The sequence below is a fragment of the Aspergillus saccharolyticus genome (assembly GCF_003184585.1).
Source record: "Aspergillus saccharolyticus JOP 1030-1 unplaced genomic scaffold BP01scaffold_73, whole genome shotgun sequence".
Classification (NCBI taxonomy): Eukaryota; Fungi; Ascomycota; class Eurotiomycetes; order Eurotiales; family Aspergillaceae; genus Aspergillus; species Aspergillus saccharolyticus.
Window position 1 is genome coordinate 38,580 of NW_020290683.1, and position 25,649 is coordinate 64,228.

Genomic DNA, 25,649 nt, shown 5'->3' on the forward strand with positions numbered 1-25,649 from the left:
GTTCTGCGGGCACTTCATTCGGTCTAGTTCAGATACAACACCGAATGGGAAATCAATGCGTGCCAATCGTGAGGGAGGAATCGAAAGACCTACGTCCAGCCATCGGTGCCTAAAGAGCCTTAGCGCGGGTGAGAAACCAGGGCGGGGTCTGCTTCAGGTGGGTTGGAAGTGAAAAGACCCGCTCCAATTATCGGCTACCAAACGAATACGGCTGTCAACCTGTGATAGAGTGACTTCTGTACTCCTAAGTACCAATACCTTGAGGCGTTGGTCAGACGTTCGAGAGTCTGCTGATGCAAGACATACACTAGTTATTTAGACTAAGTTACTCTTAGTATGTACACTGGTACAGTACTTCGTATGATCGGGCTCGGCGCTTACAGGGTACCGTCCTCCTGCGATGACAAAGCAGCCAACAGAGGTTCGAGCTCAAAAGCGATTCCGTTCCATGGATAGGAGATGGCCAGCAAGGTCATTTTCCTGATAGAAACCGCCTATCTCCGTGCCCTTGACAATGGCAGAGTACGGAAAAGTGTCATGGCAGGGGACGGAATTCCGATCATTTCGACTATTCACCTCCTTTGACAGCCTTTGTGATAGATGCTCGATGTAGTAGTTTGTGCCTCTCGATGACTCATGGACAGGCGCCCCTCCCTTTCAGGAATTCTATTAGTCTTAAAACGTACTACGACCTACTCCGTACTCCGTGCAGTATGATGAAACCACAGGATTTGTAGGAGATACCAACTTGGCTCCTTGTGAGTCACTGAGCACTGGATTAAGCATAAGCCGACGTGGTACTTCGTGATTCCTTGAGGTTTTGGATCCAAGGGACCATTGCGTTCAGGTGACGGTACGATGACTCAATTGTATGCAGCAAGTAGTTATGTCTCAGGGCGAACTGCACGTCCTTGTGCTCCGCAGGATTTGCCAGAGTGTGGACATGAACCTCCGGATATCAGAAAGGCTGGACCCCCCATAGTACCTGTCTGATCGGACGTTTGGCGGTCAGCGTACCTAAGCAATTGGTCGGCCTTGCGGGTATCTCCTCCGGACAAGCTACGGAGTACAGGCTGCTATTGTGATAAGTCTTCACAGGGACTCATGTACTAATCCAAGGTCGGGCGGACAAAAACCAGCAGTCTCAACTAGGATGGTGCTGGTGAGAAGATATTCTGAATCAAGATGATTTTTGAGCGTACCAGTACTACCCAAAGAAATTTGAACATAGTTCATATATGGTGCGAGTGTTGATTGATGGGGTGGAACTAGTTGTGCCTCAGGCATATAGCACGTGACCTATCCGAAGCGAAACGCTAAGCCCTGCCCGCACAAAAAAACTACCACTACGAACGGGACTTGAAGACGGTCGACAACCTCACTACCGCCAGTCCATACCCTCAGCTCGCCGTTGCGACAAGCCTTCAAGATGCCGGTTAGCAACCCCCTTGTGATACGATCAGACCTTAAAACGGGATATTATTTACGGCTGGCTATTTTGGCCAGATGGAGATCAGGATGGAAACTGCTAGGATGAGGAGAAGACCAATGGCTAACGATCGTATCTTTTCTTCAATATAGAGCCACAAGAGTTTCCGCACCAAGCAGAAGCTTGCTAAAGCTCAGAGACAGAACCGTCCTATTCCCCAGTGGATTCGTCTCCGCACTGGTAACACCATCAGGTAAATAAGAACCTTGTTATTGCACTACCACGATTCGATCCCCGTGAGAAGATTCGACCCCTCGATGGCACCGGACCGCCTGGCAACAACGGAAGACGATGGAAGGACAGTGAGGGGATGGAAGCCATTGCTCGACAATCAGCCGACAAAAATCTCATTTCAATTACTGGGATTTGACAATCTTCGTACTTGCGACCCGAGTTCTTGCTTACCAGACACGCACACGGGCGATGACGATCATATCCGGGAATACACAGGGCAAATAGCTGACCACGCTCCCTTCTCACAGATACAACGCCAAGCGGAGACACTGGCGCAAGACCCGTCTCGGTATCTAAACTCGTTCAAGCCGATCAACCGACTTCTTCGATTTCACCCGAGATGTCTTTTATCCCCGGGATTGTTTCGTTCAGTTGTGATACCGCCAACTCTTGTGTGCCTCTCTTGCTCGCGATGATTAAATCTGCATCATCCTGAACTCGTCGACCCGCTGCTTTCTGATCCACACCTTCGATTCTCTCCTTCGGTTTTTGTTTCCTGTTTTCCGGCAAAAAAAGAAGTATATCTGGCAAGCGAATATCCGTTCTTGCACGTCGAACGGTATCCGGGACAGGGCTGGTTGAGGTGCAAGCGGTTGTTCTCGATGGGTTTTGTGATACAGTCATGACTCATGCAATTTAAGTACACGAGCTGAAAAAAACAAAAATCGAAAATTTATGAAGGATAATGAGCACTGAACGAACATTTACCAGGGGGGCTTTTGCTTTTTCCTTTTGATTACCACTCGACTCCGCGCGGCTCATAGGAACGATTCCGATCGCATATGAGGTCTGTCGATGTTCCCTTACGGGGTAGCAACCGGATAAGTCGAAAAATTCTAGTAGGAAGATACTCTATTGCTAGTAGAAAACTGGGAATGACCCCTTGGGGTGCTAGCTTTGTATATACATACTGTAACGATGCTTGCATACGTCGTCCTGACGTCTTTTCCCAGAACATTTGAGCCAATAAGTAAAATGATCATTGTATCAATGCACAAATTTACTGAACCTCGAATTCGATGATCTTGAAAAGCAAGAACATGGGAGTATAAGCGAGTTCCATTTTTTTCGGACTACTAAATTGAACTATACCCACTGTTGCCCCACGAACGTGATAGTCCATGGACAGTAGCAAAGAAAACATAATAAGATTAAATCGCTGACATGAAAAAAAAGCGAAGACCGAACGCCGGGGACTGCAACAACGGGAGATCATATGGGGTGTATCAAGCCAAAAACATCACCTAAGCGCCTATCTTTACAAGAACCACGGCCTTGTAAAGAGACAGCAATCCTTGAGAAGGTATGCAGTAGTAGTGACGCTGACCAGAAGTACACATTTAGCGACTGCAAAGCAATCTGTTAGCATACTCTCCTCTGCTTTGATAACATCCAGCAGGTTTTGCCAACTTACTCTTCAGCCCATTCATTTTCACGACGGATTTGGTCTTCCTCCTCGGGAGTGAAATCGTTCTGAATGTTGAATGTCTTTCGAATCTCTTCAGGAGACTTGCCCTTAATCATGTTGGCAACAGTCTTGCAGCCAACATCCAAGAGACCCTTGATGTCCAAATAGTTTGCAGCAAGGATGATTTCAAAAAGCATCTCCTGATCGACCTGCATGAATTTCTGATCCCATTCATCAATATCAGTCGTCTTGCGGCGCGAATCATCATCATCACCGGTGCTTGGGGGGTCGCCCTTGTGGTGCTCGCACCACTCGATAACCTTCCTCAAGACAGCTTCGTTGACATTCGGGATAGGAATGGCCTCATCGGTGTCGCCAAGATCCTCGAGCATGTTTTTGATCAAAACAGAGCGTTCAGCAACGTCGCGGGCTAAATGACAACAAGTAAAGTTAGATTCCAGTCTAGGAGCAATATATATTGAGGTGATAGAGTGGGAAGGGAAGGTGCGTACTCACCGATTGTGATCTCGACTCCATCGTTGCTGAGGAACGTGAGCATTTGGGCAGACATCCTGAGACTCTGGTTGAAAGGTATCCGAGGATAATTGTAAGGCTTATTAAATGATAAGCGTAGTGTCCAGGCGAACAAAGGCTATGATCCTCGCACAACAGCGGGGTACTCAGGCGGAGAGGAGTTGTTGCTGCTTACCGAAAAAGTGGTGTATGCGAGATTGTTGTTTCCTGATGGGTGATAGACCAGCTAGAGAGATAAAAAGATAGATTGAGGGGTCTAAATAGACGAGGGAAAGTGTTTCGAGGTTGAGTTGTGTACGGAGTAACTGGGGGAGTTTGTAGAAGGAGACCGACCTGGAGATCAAAGAGACCAACGTTGGTGGTGAAAGAGGCTGACGACGGGTCTTGGTTTCGAGGGGACGGGAAATCTCCGTCATCATTCGCTGTCTAGAACACCCCCCCACCTGTGCGGCTAGTGGTCTTTGAGTGTGGCGATCCTGTGGCTGCCTGGTGTCTGCCTGGTATATGCCTGGTATATGTCTGAATGCCTAAATGCCTCGGTGGCTGGTGGCTGGTGGCTGGTGGTCTTTGTGTTTTGAGAGATTAAAGACGCAACAACAGACTTGTGATATGAGAAGAAAAGAAGAATACCTCCAACCCTCCACGGAACAAAAAGCTTGAAAGCAAATTGTATTTCATCCATGATGGTTGATCGTAGTATACATCACATAATCATTCAATCAGCTCAGTGGTTGTTGTTCATCCATCGACAGAGCACGGAGCTATGGTGGAGATATAGTCTCTGATGAATGACAAAAAAGCAACCCATCAAAAGCAACGCAAGCAAGGCCCTTTCTCAAAGGATTAAGCAAGCATACAAACGATTGTCGGAACTATCCTTTTACAGCGACATTAATTTCTTGGCTGCTTCAAACGGAGCATACGCATGATTTGCCGACGATATACGATGATGATGACAGGGTGAATACGGGAGTACAAAGGCGGTCAAATTAACACAATCCGATCTCCGTTAATGTCAAACTGTCAACTTACTTCTTGTTCGATCGTTAATCGGGATAACTTGAGCTGTGCTGCTCGGTAGATCTCGTTTGACCCACCCCCAGCATTCTTGCTCAACAACGCGTCGCCGATTATCCGCCCCCCGGAGCCGGTTTTCTGATCCTCTTGTTTCTCACTCAGCTCTTACTTTTACTTTTCTCCTAAAACTTTCATTCTCTCATTCTTGCTTTCTTTCTTTCTCCGTTCATTTGACTCTCTCTCTCTCTCTTTCTCTATGTTTTCAAGCTATCCCCATATCCTTGTAGGCATGTACCATATTCTCCGCCGGACTTAACCCGTTGTCGCCATCTCACATTGCCCGCACACTCCTTCCCTCCACCATCATGTGCTGGCGGCGAACATACCTGCTGCTGTTGGTTATTCGGGTATATTTTGCGCTGTCTCCAAGCTATCTACATCCAGATGAACACTTCCAAGGGCCCGAAGTCTTTGCAGGTAAGGGTCCTCGCTCTTGAATGATGTGATATCAACACGTCCGAACGCGACGAATGGGATCTTTTGCGGACTCTCTTTCCCGCGTGCCTACACTTACCCGGTGTCTTTATAGGCCGGATCTTCTCCTTTCCCTCTTTATTGCCTTGGGAATTCACTGCCGACAGGCCGATCCGTAGCGTCTTCCCACAATGGCCGACCTACGAGGTGCCAATGAACTTCCTGAAATGGTTCTACACGGAAACTGGAACACAGAACCCTCCTCCACAGCTTGTATACTATGCGCTGCGTGGAGTCATGTTTCTATTTAGCTTTGTGTTGGAGGATTGGGCTGTATATGAATTGGTTCCCTTACCACGCCATCGCCGCGCAACGGTGGTGCTGGTGGCATCCTCATATGTCACCTGGACATATCAGACGCACACCTTCTCAAACTCACTCGAGACTCTCTTGGTCGCCTGGAGCTTGGTTCTGATTCGTCGTATCGTTGAGAACAAGGTTAGCGCTTCCAATTCCGACGCTGATTCGTACAAGAAGTCTGGGTCTAAATGTGTTGTTGACAGCGACATTCCTCGCTCTTTTCGTGCGCTGTCTTTTCCTTGATCGCAGTCCTAGGTGTCTTCAACAGAATCACCTTTCCTGCCTTTGTGATTGTTCCAGGGCTCCAGCTGCTCCCTCATTTCTGGCACAGGTAAGCGTTTGTAGCGCATACTATGACGTGCGTGTACCCAACTGTTGACCACCAATGACAGACCTTCCTCCTTTCTTTCAGTTGTCGGGTTCGGTCTGGTATTTTTCTGCCTTGCCATTTTGGTTGATACAAGGTTTTACTCATCTGCCTCTCTCTGGGAGGCCCTTCGCAATCCCATTATCACCCCGATCAATAATTTACTCTATAATTCCGACAAGTCCAATCTAGCGCTCCATGGACTCCACCCTCGGTACCACCACTTTCTAGTGAACTTGCCTCAACTTCTAGGCCCGGCGTATATAGCCATGATCTTATCACTTTTCAATCTCGCGGCCGTTCCATCTTGGCTTATGGACATGCGCGCCGCTTCAGCCATCTCGGCAACTGTCTTGCTCTCCATTTTCCCTCACCAAGAACCGAGGTTCTTGATTCCTTGTGTTCCTCTTCTCCTCAGTTGTTTGCGCATTCGCAACACCCGGAGTTCTCGGTGGTTCTTGGTCGCTTGGGCTATCTTCAATGCTCTTTTGGGATTTCTGATGGGAGTATACCATCAAGGAGGAGTCGTCCCTGCACAGCTTGCGATGCCGTCTATTATCTCAGAAAGTGTCCAAGCGGCAGATCGCGGCTCGCTCAACACTCAGCTCGGAGCATCCGCCACTGTGCTCTGGTGGAAAACCTATTCCCCCCCTCTATGGCTCCTAGGGAACGACTCCACCTTTCTATTCGATATCCAGACGCGAGACTTGATGGGTTGCCCAGGACCAGAAGTGGTTGCGGAACTCGACAAAATAGTCCCTTCATGTCAAGAGAAGGAGAATACCCAAAGTCGCGACGTATCCCCACGCTCGGTGTTCGTGGTTGCCCCCAAATCTGCTGCATTTTTGGACCAGTTCGTGGCTCCATTAACCTCATCATCCGACCCGTCGGATCTAGAATTGCATGAGGTATGGTATTGGAGCAAACACCTCAACTTAGACGATCTCGATTTCGGTACTGATGGCATCTTGCAAACACTTAAAAGGATGACCGGAAGAAGAGGTCTAGTAGTGTGGGAAGCCCGGAGAGCTGGATGTGCTTAGACTAGTTTTCTTACATCACCGCCTGACAAGGGCATCCGTCCGTCACAGTCACTCAAGATGTCTTGCTTCCTTTCCTGACTCAGTCCTTGTTCTTGTTATTCAACGCTCTTATTACCCTGCTACTACGCTCCCCGGAAACGTCATATGATGATGACTTAATTTTCCTTTTGCCTGGCTGCTCACTCAACAGGAACCGGTTGTCCTTCCGTATTCACCTTCGTTGTGTTACATACTCCACCGTACCGTGTGGCTAAGGCACATGCGAGAGACACATTTTGCGAATAGACATCAAAACCCAGCCCGAACTGTGTTCTACGTCTTGCCACTAATGTACACATCACCATGTCCCATCAGATATCTCGATGCTTTATCTCTCATCGCCAACAACTCCTGCAGAGCTCAAAACACTTTGTCAAATGCAAGGAGAAGAGTGCCACTGCGCGCCTTCTCTTTCACAAAACAATGCATCAATAACATTCTCAAATGGTCACACGGTCCATCCTGTGCGGGAAGATGTGTGTGTCCAGCTTCGAGTCACGTTCGCGCCATCCTTTTTTCTGCCTTAACTGTAATGAACATACCCAGACTTTCTCAGTCAGAAGAGTCAGCTACAAGCATAGAAATAGGTTTGTTATTACAGAAGAGTAGTCAATTGGCTGAAGGATACAATAATTTCCATAATTTTGATCTTGTCGATCAGTAATGAGCAAGAACTCCAAGGGGTTATTTCATTGGACTGATGACAGCCATAGATGATACGTATTCATCGAGTAAGGATTGTTCAATGAAACCTATCACGCGACAGAACAGCATGCAGACATGATTAGAGAATGAAACAGGTACGATGAAAAAATCTGGCCGGCTAGTAGGCTTGCGAGGGACGGCACGAGCTCTGTGGTGATGACTTGGGCTTGACCGCGGTCTATTCTACATAGTCGCCCCAATGGAGAGGGGATTCCAACAGGATAATAGGAGGGACACATCGCGACGTTCATTATGTGGGAAGATGAGAGATCAATAGGGAAGAGTAGCATCTGGCAATAGGACATTCACCTAGATGGAAACTAAAAGGTAGGAGTAAAATCATAGGTCATCAGGGTCATCCGGATTCTCGAACAGATAATTAGCAGCAAGTTCTTCGTTCTTGTCACAAGCGAAGTAAGCTTGGATGACAAGATCCCGCGAGAATCCGAGTCGGCAAAGCTAGACCTCCGATTAGCGATGTTTCTTTCAATCATTTGACTAGTTGGGGATACCTACGCGTTCGATAGCGTCCCGTTCCTCTTCCGTGACGTGGATCTGATGCGTGCCGGGGGGAAGAGCCGCGTCGTCCTCCTCACTCAACAATTGCAGGAACTGCTCCTCGTTTTGTCCAATAAGTTGTGCAATTTGAGGATTGCCGGCAGCAACTTGTTGCAGGATAGGCTCGAGCATCTGCGGTTGTTGCTGAACCAGCTGGCGAAGCTGCTGGAAGTGGGGATTGTTCCGAAGGAAATCAAGACTGGGAACACCTTCACCAGACGCAGCTCCAGGGCGGGCACCGCGAGCGCCACCCTCCTGTCCTCCAGCCTGAGCGGCAGCTTCGAACAGGTTAACATGTTCGTCATCATCAGGAGCCGGAGCAGTTTCTTGTGCAGGAGATGCGGATGCTTGGGGCGCGCTGCCGGCAGCGGCTTGCTGCTGTTGCTCTTCCTGAATGTTATCCGGGATACCCTAAAGGCCTGTCAGCAGTTCCCAGGGCAGGGAGAGCCAGACGGGTCAGAAACAACCCGGATACTCACATTTAAGAGATACTCGATGGCGCGGTCGGGGTTGAAGAAAGCAGCCCTCATTGCACGGTTGATGTCGCTTCTAGGGAACCCCATGCTTTCCATCTGAGCGACCACTGCTTCGCTTTGAGCCCCACGCAGGAGGGCAGATGGATCGTTAAATGCGGGGCCAGTGGACTGAGAAGTTCCCGAGGCGGCTGGAGAGGGTGTTGCAGGCGCTGCGGGTGAAGCAGTGGGTGCCGACGGGGCAGGGGCAGGGGGAGCAGCGGGGGTCGAAGCAGTTGCTCGTGCGGGGGTAGAGGGAGCTTGTGTCGAAGCGCCGGAGGCAGAAGGCTTGGGCTGAGTCGAATGCAAAAATAAGCTCAATAGGAACAGATGAACACTTGCAGTACACCAGCCGTACCTTGGACACCATGCACACTATGAAACCTTTCTCTTCAATGCTGTACGATTCAATGGTCTTGTCATCTTGAAGAATCTTTCCTATTGTGGCAACGACAGTTAGCTGGAATCATCCGGCGTGTCGTGTCAAAGGACCGAAGCACCAAGCCGTTCTTCCCAACAACAATTTCTGCAGGACATCCAACAACAATGACTGACCTGAGTAGATGAGCTTCAACTGGGCTACCTCCCATCCTTTCTCCTGAGAGATTTTTCCCTTCAGTTGCCCAACCTAGAAAGAGAGAGAAAAAAACGATTTAGCCCCGCGCCGAGCCTGACAAGCTTCCAAGATCTGAAGCAAGAATAACCTACCGTCTCCGAGGGCTCTGCATCGATGACAAACTTTTGTTGTTTGAGGTCCTGAAGAGAAGAAAGTACAAGTCAAATCTAGGCCTGATGGAAAGGCGGAGCAGAGGAGAAACGCCTACTTTGAACGTGAGCTTCATGTTGCGCCACCGAAGGATGAGAAATGGCTCGACAACGTGGCGGGGTTAATGAGAAGGTCACTTGACAGAGAGTTGCAAAACCTAGAAGCTGATGATAATAAATGTGAAGACTGGTAATGAGCAATGAAGATCTTTTAGAAGATCACAAGGGTGAAGCGAAACAAAATGGAAAAGACCCGCAACAAAAAGGGAAGAAGCAGCACCGATTGATGGTGATGGGAATGGGATGGAAATGGATGAATGATGACGAAGACGGATGTTGAATGGGCGCCGAAGGAGGGAGGAGGGAGGGAGACTGAGAGAGAGGGAGCTGCGAGGCGGTCAGGCCAATCCCCACCAGCCACACTCTCTCCCGCCCCCGCCTGCCCTCAGCTCGCCAGAGTAAAGCTGCCTCAGCCACACTCCTGTAGCACTATGACATGAATACGATATAAATGGTATGCTCTCCATACACACAACACAAATGTGTTCATCAGGGTGCATAAGGTATGCATACAGTACATCAATATGTGGGGGAAAATCCTGGGAAGTATACAGAGTGCGAAGCCTGTTCACTGCCTTTTCCCAGCAAGACGAGGTGCATAAGTATATTAGTCATTTGCTCTGGTTAACTATATAACTATTCCTCATCCTCTCGCCAAGTAAGCAATTTCATACGGCACTATGAATAGTTTGAACGACATCTGCACCGACAAAATTCCTTAGTAGGCCTTCATTCAGAAGCAGGGAGCATTTGGTCCCCAGATCCGACAGAAAGTGATTTCTCTTTGCGGATTCCAAGCACTCTGACACCAAGCTTGAAGCAGCACCACCCACCCATCAACCCAGCTGCTGGCCGGCACGCCCCGTTCCGATTACACCTGCACCTAAATACAATGAGGTTTCTTGTTGCTCAGACGTATGGAGGACGAATCAGGCGTACGGAACTCTTCGTCCTCTGTACCTTTACTGACATTGAGACCAGTGGCGTTGTCCTGTGGCAAGGATGGTAGCCCTATAGATCTATCGTATGGATCTATCACACTGCGGCTGCTCTCGACGGGAAGGAAAAACACCGACACCTCGAAAACAATATCGTCCAAGACAACTCTTGTCGTTGTGTTTGCAATGCTCGTTTTTATTCTTGACAACTCCATCTACGGAGTACTCTCTGGTGGGATAGCCTGAAATCTTGCATTTTGCTGCAACTAAAGTATTTGGTTTTTTCCTGTGCGCTAACGCCATAGCGGCGGCGCAACATCCATCTTCTCAAACCACCGAGTTCGCTCGGCACAAATTGGGTGATGATCTGTCATATTCCTAGTCTGCAGCACCAGCGCCAATATTGCACTCCCGTATCCCTTCCTGGGATTTAGAAGGTCGATCTTTCCAGTAAAGCCTTTTCCCGGAACTCTGGATAACATCCCGGCCGCCTCATACAGAAGAGCCACCGAATCTCGACGAAACTTTATTCTAGACCTGTTCCATGCATCTAAGATACCTCCAAGACCACTCATGCACTGCTCTTTATCGTCAGCTCTCCGGTCGTAGCCAGCAGTGGCTAGGATATGATGGAAAGAGACACAGCAGGTTGAGGCATAGCGTGGAATAGCGGAGCTAATCTCTATCGTCATTAGTATTTCATGTCGGCCTCTACTACGTAGAGCTGAAACCAACTGATCCACAGCATCGTCTGTCGGGCTCAAGTCACTGTACAAGAGTCCTCTGCAGAAGCATGCGCGACTTCCTGGATTTTCCTGACTCCTGGCCCCTCTTCTTTGCTTCAATGCCCGAGCTGGGGGGGGGGGGGGGGGGGGGGGGGGGGGGGGGCGGTTGTTGAAGAGAGAGAGAGAGAGAGAGAGAGAGTGTGTGTGTGTGTGTTTGTGAAAAAAAAGGCCTATGGGAAGAGGTATGACAGCTGGTGAGGTTCGCCCTTTTCCCCCCAACTTCGATCTGGACTCTAGTTACGGAGTAGACCCATAGGATTGCCATCTATCTCTTTGATGACATCGCTGCTAACCCCTAGTCCAACTCACTAGTGGTGGTGCGATCGAGAGACCCTTGAAATGATGAACATCGACCACTGTTGGTTGCAATCCTTCTTTACGACAACGCCCCCTGCCCCCGCTGATCCTTGACATTACAGACGTGACTCTTCGAAAAATCCATGCATCTGGCCTCACTTATCCTCGGGATTCATCTTTTCTATCAGTCCTTCCTTCTTTAGTCAATTGATTGGGATTGCTGGGTATTTCCTCCGGCTCGTTCCTTGTCCGTCACACCTCGTCCCTCGTTTATTGTTATTACTTTTCGATTTTCATTATTGTTATTATCATTGCCAACTATTTCCACCCCACGACTTCATCCCTCCCCGTTCTTTTCACCAAATAATCGCCATTCTCCCCTCCTCTGATTGTAGCCTGTTTCTCGGAGGCAACCGTCATCCTTCCCTGACCATCCGCCAGATCCGATCCAGCCCAGAACGACATCCCAGTGACCATCAGTATCATGAAAGAATCGGTGCACCGGTTATGATATATTGAGCTGCAATCGATACCTCTGCCCCTTTTTCATTTCTAGCAATCATCAAGGCGGCCTTGGTGTTTCCTTCGGGCTAAAGTCTTATTCGCGTGAGCACTGTTCCGCACATCCCAATTTCGATCTTTGTCCGTGCAGTGCCATAGTCGATTCGATGTTGCTGAGCATCTTCAGAACTTCCTTGACCCATGTCCTGGGGGGTTTCACTCTTCTATCAACATTCATTACCACTATTTTGAATGGTATTTGTTACAGCTTCTCCAGATCTTTATCATCGCACATAGCCTCGGTCGAATCAGCTATTGTGAGCTTGGGCACTATTAACTGTGCAGTAATCACTGCTTTGTTATTTCTCTGGGCCAAAGATGTTAATGCAAGAATGGGAGCACAGTGGAGGAGTCACAGGGCAATTTTCTACAGTCTGATCGCCGTCTACCTCTCCATTGCCACCGGAATCACGGCAGGAGGAATCGCCTGGAGTGCGGTCCAATCTATGACAGGGAAGACGAGCGTGACCCACAAGCACCAGACGCTCATGCTGTCCCGCTGTGTTATCTGGGCTATCTCCGTATTAAGCCAGGGGATTCTAGGTGGCTATCTCCTGACCTCACTGTCGAAACGAGATGCAGGCGGTCGATGGTCAAGCGCGCTCTCTCAGGAACTTGAGATTCTTCCCGATCAAGTCAGTGTTGGCGACAAAGAAGAGGTGGTAAAAGCTCCGTCCATAGTTCTCGAGTCCCAGCGGCCCTCTGGTGAAGGCAAAACAAGCGGCGATATCGTGCCCGAGCTCCAGCCTTCTGCTTCGCGCACAGAGTCTCAGACCTCTAATCGTTATTCCGGCCGGACACTCTATCAGCATGACTCGAAACAAAGCTCTCTTGATCTGCCGCGAACTCACCTGGCGGGTGCTGAGAGTACGGTACCTCGTTATCAAGCAAGGGAACAGCCAGAAAACTTAACTGTTCAACCTGGTGGAAAGGAAGAGCGGAATGAGCCACCTACAATCCGACGAAGCTACTCTGGGCCAAAGCGTTCCTTTGAAGGGTTACCCCGTCAGTCTTCCGTAAATCGATCATCCCCTGCCACGTCTTCCACGCATTTGGCAGCTACTAGTCGACCTGTTCCGCCAAAATTGAAGCTCCCCGACGAAAGCTTCATCCACCCATTGTTTAGGTCCGATAGTGCATCGCCACCCCCAACTCCAATGCCAGGTACCACTGTGATCGCTTCACCGGCAGCTGGGCAGACTATTTCCGTGCAGACATTGAACCGAGTGAGATCCACCCGATCTCTCCGGTCCCATGCGCCCCGAAGTCGATCACCTTTATTTGAGCAAGTGGACCAGCCGCTTGCCGAGCTGGAGCGAAAGTCGGATTCCCCGGAGCCCAGTGGTCGGGAGTCTCCCATGCCCAATTTCATTCTGGCAGCGGATGTGCGAAGCAGTATTACCCGGTATGAGAAGAAATATGACTTGGATGAATCCCCCGACGAGAGCTAGATAGACAAATCCAGGGGATCATGAGGAGAGGACTTGAAGCCTGCGTGGAAGCCTCTCATTTACAATTGTTCTCATTTGTTAGATATCCTCAATATAGCGTTCAATCTGTAGCCCATATATAATGCATGCAATGCAGCCTAAGCTTTAGGAGTCGAATGCGAACAGACTCATCACTCTGAGCTTCGAAGTAGGCATCAATGAGGCAAGCGACCGAAACTCGAGCAGCATAGTGATTTGGGATTTGGTCCCTGAATCTTAAGTGGTAGATAGTATCAAAGTAAGTGATTTCTAGTAAGTAGTATAGACAACGGGTACACCTAACTACCTAGCTGACTGATTTGAAAGCACGAGTGTCCAGAAAAGTGTATTGCCAACAACGTCATGTAAATTATTCAGCAGAACTATGCCAGGGTACTTGACTATCAAAGAGAAGATTTCACGCTCATAATTACTGGATTGTTATATTGTTCTGTTAATAAGATCGAAGTACTGTGGTGTTTAAGTAGTAGTGGTATTGTAGGGAAGTAAATTGTTGAAGGGGGAAAAAAGACTACTAGCTTCATCCCTCCCGTCGCAGCTCTTTTTCCACCCCCCCCTCAGGAAAAAAAAAAAAAAAAAACAAATTGAATCGCCAGCTGGAGACTGCAGCGACTCTTTTTTTCCCCGAAACGTCAAATCCCACCAGATTGCAGCAGCAGCACTCATTCATTCATTTATCTTTCAGCCAGTCAATCAGACTGCAGTATTGTGTCTTACCTCATCTTCAATCTACACAGGGCCAGTGCAATTGACCTGCAACGTTTTCTTCTTCCTCCCCATCAACTTCTTTTTCTTCCTCTTTCCATTTCCTCCTTCGTCGTTTACTTTGCTCTGCTCTTCTGCCTTTTATTCTCTCGTGATATCCTCATCAACTAGTACCTGGTGAATGGGCTCGTTCGGCTCTCTGCTATACTTTCCCTAGTGATCTTTCCGTTTGCTTCGTCTCTTGTGGATTGATTCTATGGAGTGACTCTCCCGTATTGAAGGAGGATCTTGATACTACTACGTACCACGTACGTGCCAGTCCTTCCTTTGGGATCTCGATCGGATCTTGACTCCAGCGGGAGTTACGGAACGATCATCCTACGAGGTGGATTGAATGATCGCCCACGTTCCTATCCTACCTTACGACTACTACCCACCTCCCCTCCCCCCAGGTGCTTATACCTACCCAGGTACTATCTTGTACGAACAGTCACCGTAACAGGCCTTGCAGCGGGCCAACCAAGCGCCGCAGCTGGACGCCCATCGATCCACTTGGCCGAACCTCTTTTTACTTCCCTGATCCTCAACTCACATCAATCAATTCAATCATCATCACCACTTCTAACTACTCATCATATCTCCTTTCATTCCTGTTCATCATTATCTCCAGGTTTCTCCTCTTCCATCGCTGTCGCTGTCGTATTATTCCTTGACTTTTAACTTTGACTGAATTCGGGGTAAGTCTCCAGATTTTTGTCTCTCGGTCCCATTTCCTCCTTCGCCTTGATTTAATCTGCCTTGTCTACTACCACTATTGTCTTCCTTTTTGTCGCTTTCTACCTGCAACGCAACTGCATCATCCACTACCTCTCAATGGCCCTCAATTGCACTGCACTAGCCCCTCCCTTTAAACCCACGACTTACTGGTAAATGTCCGTGTCTCCCTTTTTTGATCGCTCCGTTCATTCCATACCATTCATATCACTTTGTTGTACGCCATGCATCCATCCACTTCCATCCATGCCCGATCTTCCTGGCTAAGGATCCCGTGCCGTGGTGTTGCTGGCTCGGATGCCTGTTCGTCTGCATGTGTTCCTGGCATTGATTCCTCCCAAAATTTCCACAACTGCGACCTTTTTCCTTTCTTTTTCTTTTTCTTTTCGATCAAGTAATGATCAATTACCTTCCTGTTTTCTCTTCTATCCGTCGCGCTCTTGCTTTTATCTTGAATCCGCCAACTCCACGTCCTTGATTCATTCCTACTTCTCACGCCTCTGCATAACCCATCCTGCCTGCAGTGTCCTCTCCACGTTCGTCTTTCACGCCTTCATTCTCCCATGTTTATGGTGGATCTCCGATGAGATATCACCGGCGTAACCCAATAACTTCTTATCTTCGTACTGTTCAAGCAACCGGACTATTGTCTATTGTCGCATCATGTGCATTCCCTACTTCATCCTTGCTTATTGCTTCTATCTTTGGACAAGCAAACACCTCATCGATCTGATTTGGGGTTACCCTTGATTCTCCTTCAACAACTTGCTGACATTTTTCCCTGGTAAAAGGATACCGATGGCGGGAGTCAAGCGGAAACTCGACGCCCCTCCTCAAGGGTCTGCTCAAGCGGCCTCCGGTGGTAGTTCTACGAATCCTAATGCCACAAACAGCACTAGTAGTGAGTCCGTCCTTGTGTCTTCCTTAGCAGCGATTCTAATGTGACTATAGATTCTACTGCTGATGCTACATCTCATGTTCGCGTGACTCGAAGCTTACGCTCAAGTCGAGATCCGCGGGCCACTCAAAATGATGCGCGTAATCACAGCACCGCTTCTGCTATGAGCGGAAGCAGCAGTAGCAATAGCAGCAGCAACAACAGCAACAGCAACAACAACAACAACAACAACAACAGCAGCAGCAACAGCACCAATAGCACCTCATATAGGCCTAATCCTAATCGCCCATCGCGAATTGTTACTCTGAGTACTCGCGTCGCTCGAGCAAACACTGCTGCCCGTGAACGCGAACAAGCAGCACGGGACCAAGCCCTTCGCGAGAACAACGTAACTCGTGAGAAGCGTAGTACTCGGACTCGTGCAAGTGCCTCGTTGCCTTCACATCCAATGGAAGGATCGGTGGCAACTGTTCCTGAGACACCACGGCACAAGCGCGTAAAACGGGGACCCACGATGGAAGAAACGCCAAGAACCACACGACAATCCGCGCGACTCAAAGCGCATGTTCCATCCATTTCGACAGAAGATGGGGCTGCGGATTTAGGTCTGGTGCAGAAGCCGTCAGAGCCAAGCCCTTCAGCAATTGCTGCTCCAAGTAGCCGTACTCGGAATAGAAGCCGACAATTTGCAGACGGTGCCATTGAGACCGCTCGTGGTGGCGCAGGCAATGTGATTGCCCTTGCGATCCCTGAAGCCGAATCGCCATCCCCCGACCGAACGAGCCTTGACCTTGTAGAGGATGTGAAGCCTCTATACGAAGAGCCTCATGTGAGCCCGAAGCTGGCTAAAGAAGAATCGCCCAGGGGGACAGTGGTGGATGACGAGAAAAACGGAGGTAGCGAGCCGACACTTTCTGAAGCTGGTGATTCGGGTGATGTCCCAACCACTCCCAGCCCTCCATTATCCTGGAAACGGGGATCGCCGGAACTAGTACGGAACAGCGGAGCCGGTTCTGAGAATCATCTTGAGTCACCTAGCAAAAAGCCAAAGCTGGAAGAGGCCGAGCCGGATCGTGCCTCGAAACAGCAGTCACAGCCTGTCACAAACGGACTCAACAGTAGACCCGAGACAGGATCTCCCGTGGAAGTTGTTACTGAGTCGAAAGCTGGAAGTCAGACCCGATATGCGGCAGACGAAGTTGAAGGCTCGACACCGGAGATCAGTACGGAGCCCACAGTTTCTCGAGGGTTCCGCGGTGGTCGGGTTCGAGGCAGAGGACGGGGAGGACGCAGCAGGGGAGCCGCGCGCTTTGCAGCCAACAAACGAGGACGAGGTGGTACTCGTAGTGGTCGTGGGCGTGCTGGCCGACAGCTTGACAGATCGAGTGATGTTGAGCCTGACCGCTCACCTTCCCCCAGTGCAGCAACTCAAAGACTTCGCGATCGACAACGTGAGCTAGATAAGGCGTTCAAGAAAGTGGCTGCGGCTCAACGATTGGCTCTAGCGGTGCTGGCTACGCAGTCTGAGAAACGAATTGCGCGAGACAAGAACGCGCACAAGGATGTGCCCGAATTTGAGGAAGTCAATCGTCAACTACAGGAACGGCTACGGCAGAAGAAGGACATTATCCGCAGAGAGTATGAGCTCAAAGTGGAGCAAGAGAATCGTCTGTTCAAGGCCTCCAGAGAAGTACTTGAAGAGCGTTTTCGGGTAGGTCTAGTATCCCTGCTGTATCAATCGGCATCGAGAAAAAGTACTCACAGCCATAAACAGGCATCCGCCCGCGATATCCGGGAGGAGCACTTGATCGCCAGCCAAGGAGCATACATGACTTTCGTCAGAGGCCGCCGTGCTGCGGAAGATGATGAGCACACCGAGGTTGGTAATCTTTCTTGCCCTCACATACTCTCGCCTCGTGCGGAAGGTATGGAATGTGACCTTTGCTGATCATGGGCTACAGACGGACGATTCAGAAACCGAGCCTGAGCGGGGGCCAATTGTGCCACCCGCGCGGGAAGTCTTCAGAGGGTTCAGCTCGTCTTACGTGCGGATTCCCTCCGGAGCGGCAGCATATGAACGTGCCTGGCTTGATTGGGATGATTTTGTTCAGCGAGCTAAAGTCGGCGAGGACATCGACCCGCAGATGAAAGAAATGCGTGAGCCTGGGCCCTTCGCTGGCTTTACTTCAGACGAGGTCATCGACATGCTTGTGAAGGCAACTGGGATAGTGGATGTACAAACCAATCCAACGGCAGGGGAAACGCAATCTCTGGTGCTACACGATGTGCGCCCTCGAGCATTATCAGCCCTGGCGGATATCGCAGCCGCCGAAACTCCTCGACTCCCGATCGCGGCTGCTCCCCGATTCCAGCCAGCTCCCCATCGAACCATTCTCCCCCAACCTGCTCTGGCGCATGGTCCTCCTGGTCCTCCGGGTCCTCCGGGTCCTCCGAGTCATCCGGGCCCCCCTGAGCCTCGAGGCTTTGTCCTTCCTCCGCCAACTCCCCAGCGACAACAGCCCCGACGACTTCTTCCCGCTGGACAGCAGATTCCGCCCATCAATGAGCAACTCGGCCTGCCTGATCCTTTCGCCTCGATGGGAGGACTACCTCGTCTTCCCCCGCCAGGAGGCTCGCACTTTCAGCGGCCGCCTCCACTTCCTGGTTACTTGACTGGACACCATGCTCCGAGTCTCTATTATCCACCTCCACCACCGCCATCTGCGCCTCGTCCTCCGTATTGAGGCGCAGAGCTTGCCCTAGGTCACCGTTTGTTTCTTTTGTAGTACGTGTCACTGAGACCTTCTTATTCATCTGACGTAGATCATATCACCTTTGGGTTACGCTGGGATTTGAGATTTGGGAGTTGGGATTTGGGAGTTGCAAAGCGTTCTTGAGTCTGTCTCGATTAGCAGTCACGGAGGATCCCCTTAGCCGTGCAATAGTGAATAGTTAATCTCCTGTTGAATGATTTATGGCCGAGATTCATTTGTTTATTCATTCAATCATTCATTCAATCATTCCTTCAATCATTTCTTCAATCATTCCTTCAATCATTGAGACCCCCTCCAATTCGGTATGAATCATACTGGGTCATGATGACTCGAGTGACTGTGTATGACTCTTGTTTGTCCGTTTGCCGCCGCCGCCGTCCGCCGCCTGCTTGCCCCGAATCGGGTCTAGTCCGGCGGGGCGGGGATTTCGGCCTGGAAGCTTTTTATTTCCTCGTGCTTTTTCCCTTCCATCGCCCATCAGTTACAGCCTCCATCATTGCGAGTCCGACTTCTACTTACTCGAGCCCAAGTCCTCCCACCCCCACTTCGCTGCTATCTCCAAGCGCGAAGTTTTCTGATCAGTGTTTGTGCGCCCTTAGCGACTCCCGTCTCCCCGATAGTCACTCTTATCCTTCAGCAGCCCCGCCTTTCGCGCTTATTTCCCCCCGACTTCCTCTCGTCCCAGTGACATTTTGCGAATTCCCTGCTCAGTCTCGAGAAGCGCCTTGGCTGATTTCCTCTCCGGCGCAAAGTACAGATCATACAGACACTATTAATACCACCATAGTCATCATAACGACCAGCAAATTAGCATACGAAGCAACCAAGTGATCATGGCTGTCCGTGCTCAATTCGAGAATTCCAACGAGTAAGATCGGCCCAGGCTACGAAAAACCAAACTGTTACATGCGCTGTTATCGCGCTGTGTGCTAGTTGCGATCTTGGTCAATTGCTGATGGAGTCATCGCCAGTGTTGGAGTCTTCTCCCGCCTCACCAACTCATACGCCCTTGTTGCCATCGGCGCTTCCGAGAACTTTTACAGGTTCGTCTTCTTCTTCATAGGTCTCGAGCAGCGGTTTGGCATGGGGCCAGTCAATTAACTTCTTCGCTAGTGTCTTCGAGGCCGAATTGCAGGATGTCATCCCCATTTGTCACGCTACTATTGCCGGTACTCGTATCGTCGGTCGGCTGACGGCAGGGTATGTCAATACCAATAGCTGAACGCGAACCAGGGCACCAAATTATCTGACGCGAAGTGTGCAGAAACCGCAAGGGTCTTCTCGTCCCCACCACCACCACAGACCAAGAGCTCCAGCACCTCCGGAATACACTACCAGATTCTGTAAAAATCCAACGGATAGAGGAGCGACTATCGGCCCTGGGCAATGTCATCTGCTGTAACGATCATGTTGCGCTGATCCACCCCGACCTGGAGCGTGAGACGGAGGAGATGTATGTTCCCCATCTCCATTGATGACCGTTTTCGCTTCAAGAATATCACTAACATTGGCCATCTCCCAGCATTGCCGATGTCCTCGGCGTGGAAGTCTTCCGACAAACCGTGGCCGACAACGTCTTGACCGGCTCCTACATGGCCCTCTCCAACCAGGGTGGTATCGTCCACCCCAAGACCTCGATCCGCGATCAGGACGAGCTCTCTTCTTTGCTGCAGGTGCCTCTTGTCGCCGGTAGTGTCAACCGCGGTAGCCCCGTGGTCGGCGCTGGCATGGTCGTGAACGACTGGCTGGCCGTGACGGGTCTGGATACGACGGCGACGGAGTTGAGCGTTATTGAGAGCGTTTTCCGGCTGGGTGAGATGGGTCCCCGTGGTGTCGGCCAGGGCAATGCCAACAAGGAGAGCATTGTGGAGAGCTTCTACTAAACTTCTCCCTTTTACTTGTGCGATTGTCATGTTGTTTATGAAACCCATTCCCATACACATTCTGAAATATCCTTATTGTGTCATGACTCTGTGCAACCGTGTCGAGCGCGACGGTCTCCTGATTCTGCCAGACGGACATGCATCCTTGTGGTAGATTTCTGCTAGACACTTAGGTAGAACCACTTTGATTAGGAACTGTCGTATTGTTCGCCCAACGGACCCGCAGTAGAAAGCGGACTATTCCTGCGAGATGGATTTCTATATACGTGTGATCTGCAAGCAGAAGCAGCTAGAGTAATGGGAAGAGCGCGGGTGATTTCTGCTATACTACGCATGGAAGGCAAAGGGGAATTGGGTTAAGCGGCACTTGGTGTGACACGGTGAGCTAGAAAAACCTCCCAACCTAGATGCACGAGTTCCACACCTTGCTTTTTGAAAACTCATGCGAGACCAGAGGTCATCCTAATTCGGGGGCTCGCTGGGAAGGTCCAGCCTCCTTGCAACATCTTTGCCCCGCACATGCATCAACTTGTCCTTATATGCTGTGCATTATAGCTGGTCTCTTGTCGTTATATGGGGATGACACATTTGATTACGGCACGGCTTCCACCAACAGCTCTTTTCTTTTTCCGGTTGCGAAGGGGGTATTCATGTAGGGGGCGAGGATGATACACATAAATTTAGAAAGGGAGTCAAGCTAAGAAGGAGAGCGAAAAGAAAAAGTTCCTGGGGTGAAAATGAAAGGGAACATCGCCGAGTGTCTAGAATCAGCCGGAAAATCTGAAAATTAAGAGATGAGGAAAGAATTTGAGGAAGAAGGAGGTTAGGTTAAAGGAGAAAAAGGTATAGGGAATCATGGATATAGAAAGGGGAATGAAGGGGAATAAGAAAAGAAAAGAAAAGAAAGAAAATAACACAGAGGGAGAAAGAGAGAGAGACAGAGAGATAGTAGCGCCCAACCAACCAACTCCGAGAAACACCGGTCCGGATGCTGTTGTTGCTATGAAAACGACAAGAAAAGAAAAAACGTTGATGGCCAATTGGCAGTACCAATGGGAGCTAGGCCAATAAATGCACTCATACCGTCAACCTCGTTCCCGTCCGTCCCATAACCCTCAGCCGTCTCGTCTAACAATGCTATACGCGCCCTTCAATGCCAAGCTGTGATGATTGAAGCTGGGTTCCTTCCCCTTCGTTGTGATGGCCATGCTCGGGAAGCGGTGGTGGTGGTGGAGGGGCAGGGGGCGGAGGGTTTGAGGTTTGCCGGTCGGCTAGAGTGAGTTCGTCGCTCTCGCTCTTCATGTTGGCATCGTCGCCACTCAGGCTCTGTTTGTACTCATCTTGATCATCCTGCGCATCGTCGTGCTCGGGGCTAATAGGCGGAGGGGGAGGCGGAGGTGGTGTAGAAGAACGTTGCCGTTTAGAGGAAGATGGCGTGGCAAAATTTCTCGCATCGCCAGCGCTCGTCTCCGCTTGCCTCTTCCGTTTCAGAGTCCCCTGCATCTCTTCTGTCGGAGACATATTCGTGCATCTCTCTTGCACCAGTCCGTGATGTTCGTATTCATCATCAGACATTCTCACGTCGAGATCTTCCTCCGCTGGGCCGGCAGCAGTCAGAACGCCTGGCTTCGATTGTGCTTCCTTTGATTGCCGTTCCGCCTTGCGCTCCTCGTGGGCTCTGTGCTTAGCAACTGCCTTGTCGAAGAATTCCTTGCAGAAGTTCTTGACTTTCTTCTGCTGCCTCTCGTCGATCTTTGTGGGATCTTCGACACGGTTGTTTTTGAAGTCTGAGTTCACCAATTTCTTAGCGACCTATTGTAAGAGATCTGGTAAGCATGTCTGCATAGCTTTCACGGGGCCAACAGATAGTCTCACATCTTTAGCATAACGTTTCAGATCATCCTTGGGAAGTTTGTGCTTGAACTTGTCTACCACGTACTTGACATGGGGGAACAACTTTGGGAAAAGATTAGCATCCGTTCGTTAAGCTCAGAATCACAAGACCGAGGATAAAGGAAAGAACGCACCGTATTTTCGTAGATCTTTTTGCGCTTCTCCTCGCTCAAACTTCGCCATTTCTCCTGTCCTTCTTTCTGGTCTGGAGTTGCCTTCGAGGTCTGCGGGGTGGCCGGCGTGCCGGATTTCTCCTTAGGCGTATGCTCTTTGGCGTTCATAATCCCATCAATGATGTCCTGTAACGCCTTGTCCCGCGATTCCTTCAGTGGCGCGGCCGGTTGAGGCGCGGACACGGTCGGGCGTGTCCAGGTCACCTCGCCTCGAGCCGAGTAGAAATACGTTCTTCCGTTGGATTCAGCAGCGAACCATCCTGGAGGAAGAGGGTTGAATTGACGACGGAAGGGCCGAGGTCCATTGTGAAGGGGACCTCGCGGCACATGGCCTGCCCGTTGAGCAGCAGGACCGCGTGGCGCGTCGATAGATTTCGACCTTGATCTAGACCGGGACTTGGACCGTCGTCGTTCGTCACGAGTGGTTTCACGGCGCTCAAACTGGTTGAATGCCTGCGAAGTGGCATTGGGGTCTCTTTTCATTCGAGGAATACGGTAACCCACTTCTAGCGTTGACCAAATTTGAAGCAGCATGGCTGCCTTCTTTTCAACACGCTCATCACCACAACTGGTCAAGGGTTGAATGGTTGACTCAATTTTGGAGTCGAGGATCTTGTTCCGCGTCAGACGTGGAAACTTGTCCAGGATGTCCAGAATCTGGAGTATCACGTTGAAATCTTCCTTCCACAAGCCAAGTTGTGAATTCAGGATTTGGTAACCATGCATCTTCACCACACGGTTGGAAACCCGCTCGTCTTCGCAACGCTGAATACGGCCCAGTAGCTTGACGGCAATCCATTTCTCCTTGCACTGCATCAAAGCAGCCATGACTTTGGTAACCCCGTTCTCATCCAGGGATTTGGGCTGCACGCTGTCAACATACTCTTCATCATCCTCGCCCATCTTCTTTTTGCGCGGCCGCTTTGCGACAGCTGTATCCCAGCCATCTGAATCCTCAATGCCCAAAGCCTCAATTGTGGCATGAGATAGTTTAGTGGCTCGCTCGGTCTGGGTTCTCCCGCCGATGAAACCTGTGCAATTTGGTTCTCCACAGTAGCACGGTTGAGGATCGGCTCCGTAACGGTCGACATTGTAGTTGAACACCAGCTCCTCTCCAGCTCGAATGTGGCGCTCAGCAAATATACCCATTCGAAGCTTCTCCCCTACCACCCATTTGTCGACATAACAGTTTGGATTGCAAGAGTGGTTGCAGAACCGACCTAGATTGCCCTTTTTCGTTGCATCGACAAATTCGCCTTTGCTGAGGGACATGAAGTAGAAGTGCTTGATACCTTCTTCATCATACTGCCTCATACGGCGGCGAAATTGGGTCTCGTTAATGACTTCGCCCACATACTCAAAGATGAACTGGTGCGGTCGCAATTCGGCCTCCGCTCGAAGGCCAAATCCTTTCTTTTCGGTCTTGATCACAGCCACCGGGGCATATTCTCGTTGTTGGAAGCGTTGGTTCTGGCATTCGGGCCCGCAGCCGCAGTCGCCCATACATTCAATTTTTGTGGCGCGGTTGATACAGTCCGAATCCTCGCCACAGGCCAAATTCTTTGAAACTGACGGTTCTGCATCGGAAAATTAGTGCCTCCTCGCTTGTATGAGCTCTGAAATTGTAGAGAAATAGTCATCTACATGTTTCAATAGAATCTTGCAGGGGGAAGAAGGACGGAGAGCTGGAAAATAAAAGCTAACGGATTGGTGTGGTGTGCCTAGACGGAAATATCTCGACCTGTTTGAGGCGGGGATCCGAGATGCAGCGCCACGCGTAGGAACCCGCCGGCGGAACAAGAACCAACAACAGGCGGCATGGAAAATTCGGTGAAAGTGAAACCTGGAGAAACCAAGAAGAAAACTTACCCCATTCTTCCGCGCAGTCGCATTCCATCGCATGTTCGGTATAACCCATGTATTTATTGGCATATGTGCAAGCCTCCATGACCTCGAATGTCTCTTCGGCTTGCGCCGTGCTATCTGGGAGATGCGAAAATAGCTGCGGTGGCCTTGCTGCAACCTTCTGCGAGGAACTGCGTGTCAACTTGGGAGGCTGACCGGGTTCGAGTTTGACCAAAATGTCACCTCCGACTTTTTCCTCCATGTCACCGGGTTGAATCTCTTCCGTGGCTTCGACCTTTACGTCCCTGCTGTTTCGACTGTATTGGAAACCACCCTCTTGTTCTTTCTTGAGCGGCGCCCGTGAAGCAGACCGCGATTTCGGGGGTGCATGGGTGTCCCGTGAAGCCTCAAGAGAGACGGCGTCGAAGTCCGCGTCGGACTCGTGCTTGCTCATGATTCCGCCGCCGTTGATTGTTGGAGTATCGAGGGTTGCGTCAGAATCCAGCTTCATCGCGGTCACCGCATTCGCAACAGGTTCTGACTGACGGTCCGCGTTGTCATGAGGGGACATGACGACACGGACGGAGCGCGCAAATAATCAAAGCCAGCTGGGGGAATGCGCGAGGATGAGACCGATTACCAGCGCGTGGTAGTTGGCGTGAGAGGATGTCCTGGATCGCGGAATAGATGCCGGCGGAAAAAGGGGAATATCGAAGTCAAACAATAATTTGGGTAAGAAGCAGAAAAACCCAAGAACATCAAGAAAGTTCAAAGGAGGGTTTTGCAGTGAGATCTGGAAGAAGAAAAAAAGGCGGGCAGAATAATTGGTGTGAGGAAAGCAGAAAGCAGTGCAAGTCGCAAGCCAAAGCAGCAAATCGTCCACGTTTTCCGCGGGTGCCAAGAACCATCGAGGACACAAAGTCATGTAAGGGAGACTTAAAAGAAGAACACCTCTCTCTCTCTCTCTCTCTCTCTCTCTCTTCTCCTTCTTCTTTCACTCTTTCCTTTCCTCTCCGGCCTTTCTTATTCACTTTCTCTTTATTCTAGCGATCAACAAGACGTTAACCT

General features: G+C 50.1%; 9 protein-coding genes across 9 annotated transcripts; 6 read left to right on the forward strand and 3 right to left on the reverse strand.

Moving 5' to 3' along the window:
• Window positions 1–1,384: 1,384 nt before the first annotated feature.
• Window positions 1,385–2,038, forward strand: BP01DRAFT_361378 (60S ribosomal protein eL39). The gene is made up of 3 exons (XM_025576134.1): window positions 1,385–1,435; window positions 1,582–1,682; window positions 1,972–2,038. The coding sequence occupies exons 1-3, from the start codon at window positions 1,430–1,432 to the stop codon at window positions 2,018–2,020; spliced, it is 156 nt and encodes a 51-aa protein (XP_025426288.1). The 5' UTR covers window positions 1,385–1,429; the 3' UTR covers window positions 2,021–2,038.
• Window positions 2,039–2,947: 909 nt separating this feature from the next.
• skpA (SCF ubiquitin ligase subunit skpA) lies at window positions 2,948–3,967 on the reverse strand. The gene is made up of 4 exons (XM_025576135.1): window positions 3,841–3,967; window positions 3,648–3,744; window positions 3,138–3,561; window positions 2,948–3,070 (listed from the first exon to the last, which is right to left on the reverse strand). Exons 2-4 carry the CDS (start codon window positions 3,700–3,702, stop codon window positions 3,064–3,066), a joined length of 486 nt encoding a protein of 161 aa, XP_025426289.1. The 5' UTR covers window positions 3,703–3,744; window positions 3,841–3,967; the 3' UTR covers window positions 2,948–3,063.
• A 1,080-nt stretch (window positions 3,968–5,047) lies between these two features.
• smp3 (glycosylphosphatidylinositol-alpha 1,2 mannosyltransferase smp3) lies at window positions 5,048–6,926 on the forward strand (the record flags this gene model as incomplete). Its single annotated transcript, XM_025572353.1, has 4 exons — window positions 5,048–5,159; window positions 5,272–5,654; window positions 5,720–5,847; window positions 5,909–6,926. The coding sequence occupies 4 exons, from the start codon at window positions 5,048–5,050 to the stop codon at window positions 6,924–6,926; spliced, it is 1,641 nt and encodes a 546-aa protein (XP_025426290.1).
• Window positions 6,927–7,585: 659 nt separating this feature from the next.
• BP01DRAFT_361381 (putative UV excision repair protein (RadW)) lies at window positions 7,586–9,687 on the reverse strand. Its single transcript, XM_025576136.1, has 7 exons — window positions 9,565–9,687; window positions 9,449–9,496; window positions 9,296–9,368; window positions 9,099–9,178; window positions 8,708–9,034; window positions 8,187–8,639; window positions 7,586–8,129 (listed from the first exon to the last, which is right to left on the reverse strand). The coding sequence occupies exons 1-7, from the start codon at window positions 9,580–9,582 to the stop codon at window positions 8,010–8,012; spliced, it is 1,119 nt and encodes a 372-aa protein (XP_025426291.1). The 5' UTR covers window positions 9,583–9,687; the 3' UTR covers window positions 7,586–8,009.
• A 2,566-nt stretch (window positions 9,688–12,253) lies between these two features.
• BP01DRAFT_308646 (uncharacterized protein) lies at window positions 12,254–13,597 on the forward strand (the record flags this gene model as incomplete). The annotated part of the gene is made up of 1 exon (XM_025572354.1): window positions 12,254–13,597. The coding sequence occupies one exon, from the start codon at window positions 12,254–12,256 to the stop codon at window positions 13,595–13,597; it is 1,344 nt and encodes a 447-aa protein (XP_025426292.1).
• Window positions 13,598–15,913: 2,316 nt separating this feature from the next.
• Window positions 15,914–18,757, forward strand: BP01DRAFT_370006 (uncharacterized protein; the record flags this gene model as incomplete). The annotated part of the gene is made up of 4 exons (XM_025576578.1): window positions 15,914–16,016; window positions 16,067–17,724; window positions 17,788–17,938; window positions 17,988–18,757. The coding sequence occupies 4 exons, from the start codon at window positions 15,914–15,916 to the stop codon at window positions 18,755–18,757; spliced, it is 2,682 nt and encodes an 893-aa protein (XP_025426293.1).
• A 508-nt stretch (window positions 18,758–19,265) lies between these two features.
• On the forward strand, window positions 19,266–20,784 carry BP01DRAFT_361384 (translation initiation factor 6). The gene is made up of 6 exons (XM_025576137.1): window positions 19,266–19,370; window positions 19,540–19,655; window positions 19,759–19,830; window positions 19,901–19,987; window positions 20,052–20,240; window positions 20,310–20,784. Exons 2-6 carry the CDS (start codon window positions 19,621–19,623, stop codon window positions 20,668–20,670), a joined length of 744 nt encoding a protein of 247 aa, XP_025426294.1. The 5' UTR covers window positions 19,266–19,370; window positions 19,540–19,620; the 3' UTR covers window positions 20,671–20,784.
• Window positions 20,785–21,004: 220 nt separating this feature from the next.
• Window positions 21,005–21,426, forward strand: BP01DRAFT_223882 (uncharacterized protein). Its single transcript, XM_025571161.1, has one exon. It carries the CDS (start codon window positions 21,078–21,080, stop codon window positions 21,324–21,326), a length of 249 nt encoding a protein of 82 aa, XP_025426295.1. The 5' UTR covers window positions 21,005–21,077; the 3' UTR covers window positions 21,327–21,426.
• Window positions 21,427–21,807: 381 nt separating this feature from the next.
• Window positions 21,808–25,152, reverse strand: set2 (SET and WW domain protein; the record flags this gene model as incomplete). The annotated part of the gene is made up of 4 exons (XM_025572349.1): window positions 21,808–22,482; window positions 22,546–22,626; window positions 22,698–24,313; window positions 24,606–25,152. 4 exons carry the CDS (start codon window positions 25,150–25,152, stop codon window positions 21,808–21,810), a joined length of 2,919 nt encoding a protein of 972 aa, XP_025426296.1.
• Window positions 25,153–25,649: the final 497 nt, after the last annotated feature.

What these genes read in the sequence shown, in the direction of transcription:
- skpA (XM_025576135.1), bottom strand. Translation starts at nt 3,702, where the DNA reads ATGTCTGCCCAAATGCTCACGTTCCTCAGCAACGATGGAGTCGAGATC. An exon ending in TGGAGTCGAGATCACAATCG is followed by an intron (nt 3,562 to 3,647) that starts GTGAGTACGCAC and finishes GTTGTCATTTAG; the next exon opens with CCCGCGACGTTGCTGAACGC.
- BP01DRAFT_361384 (XM_025576137.1), top strand. Translation starts at nt 19,621, where the DNA reads ATGGCTGTCCGTGCTCAATTCGAGAATTCCAACGA. An exon ending in GCTTCCGAGAACTTTTACAG is followed by an intron (nt 19,831 to 19,900) that starts GTTCGTCTTCTT and finishes CTTCTTCGCTAG; the next exon opens with TGTCTTCGAGGCCGAATTGC. An exon ending in GAGCGTGAGACGGAGGAGAT is followed by an intron (nt 20,241 to 20,309) that starts GTATGTTCCCCA and finishes GCCATCTCCCAG; the next exon opens with CATTGCCGATGTCCTCGGCG.
- BP01DRAFT_361381 (XM_025576136.1), bottom strand. An exon ending in ATGCAGAGCCCTCGGAGACG is followed by an intron (nt 9,369 to 9,448) that starts GTAGGTTATTCT and finishes CTCTCTTTCTAG; the next exon opens with GTTGGGCAACTGAAGGGAAA. An exon ending in TAGTGTGCATGGTGTCCAAG is followed by an intron (nt 9,035 to 9,098) that starts GTACGGCTGGTG and finishes CATTCGACTCAG; the next exon opens with CCCAAGCCTTCTGCCTCCGG.
- BP01DRAFT_361378 (XM_025576134.1), top strand. An exon ending in CGCACTGGTAACACCATCAG is followed by an intron (nt 1,683 to 1,971) that starts GTAAATAAGAAC and finishes CCCTTCTCACAG; the next exon opens with ATACAACGCCAAGCGGAGAC.
- BP01DRAFT_223882 (XM_025571161.1), top strand. Translation starts at nt 21,078, where the DNA reads ATGCACGAGTTCCACACCTTGCTTTTTGAAAACTCATGCGAGACCAGA.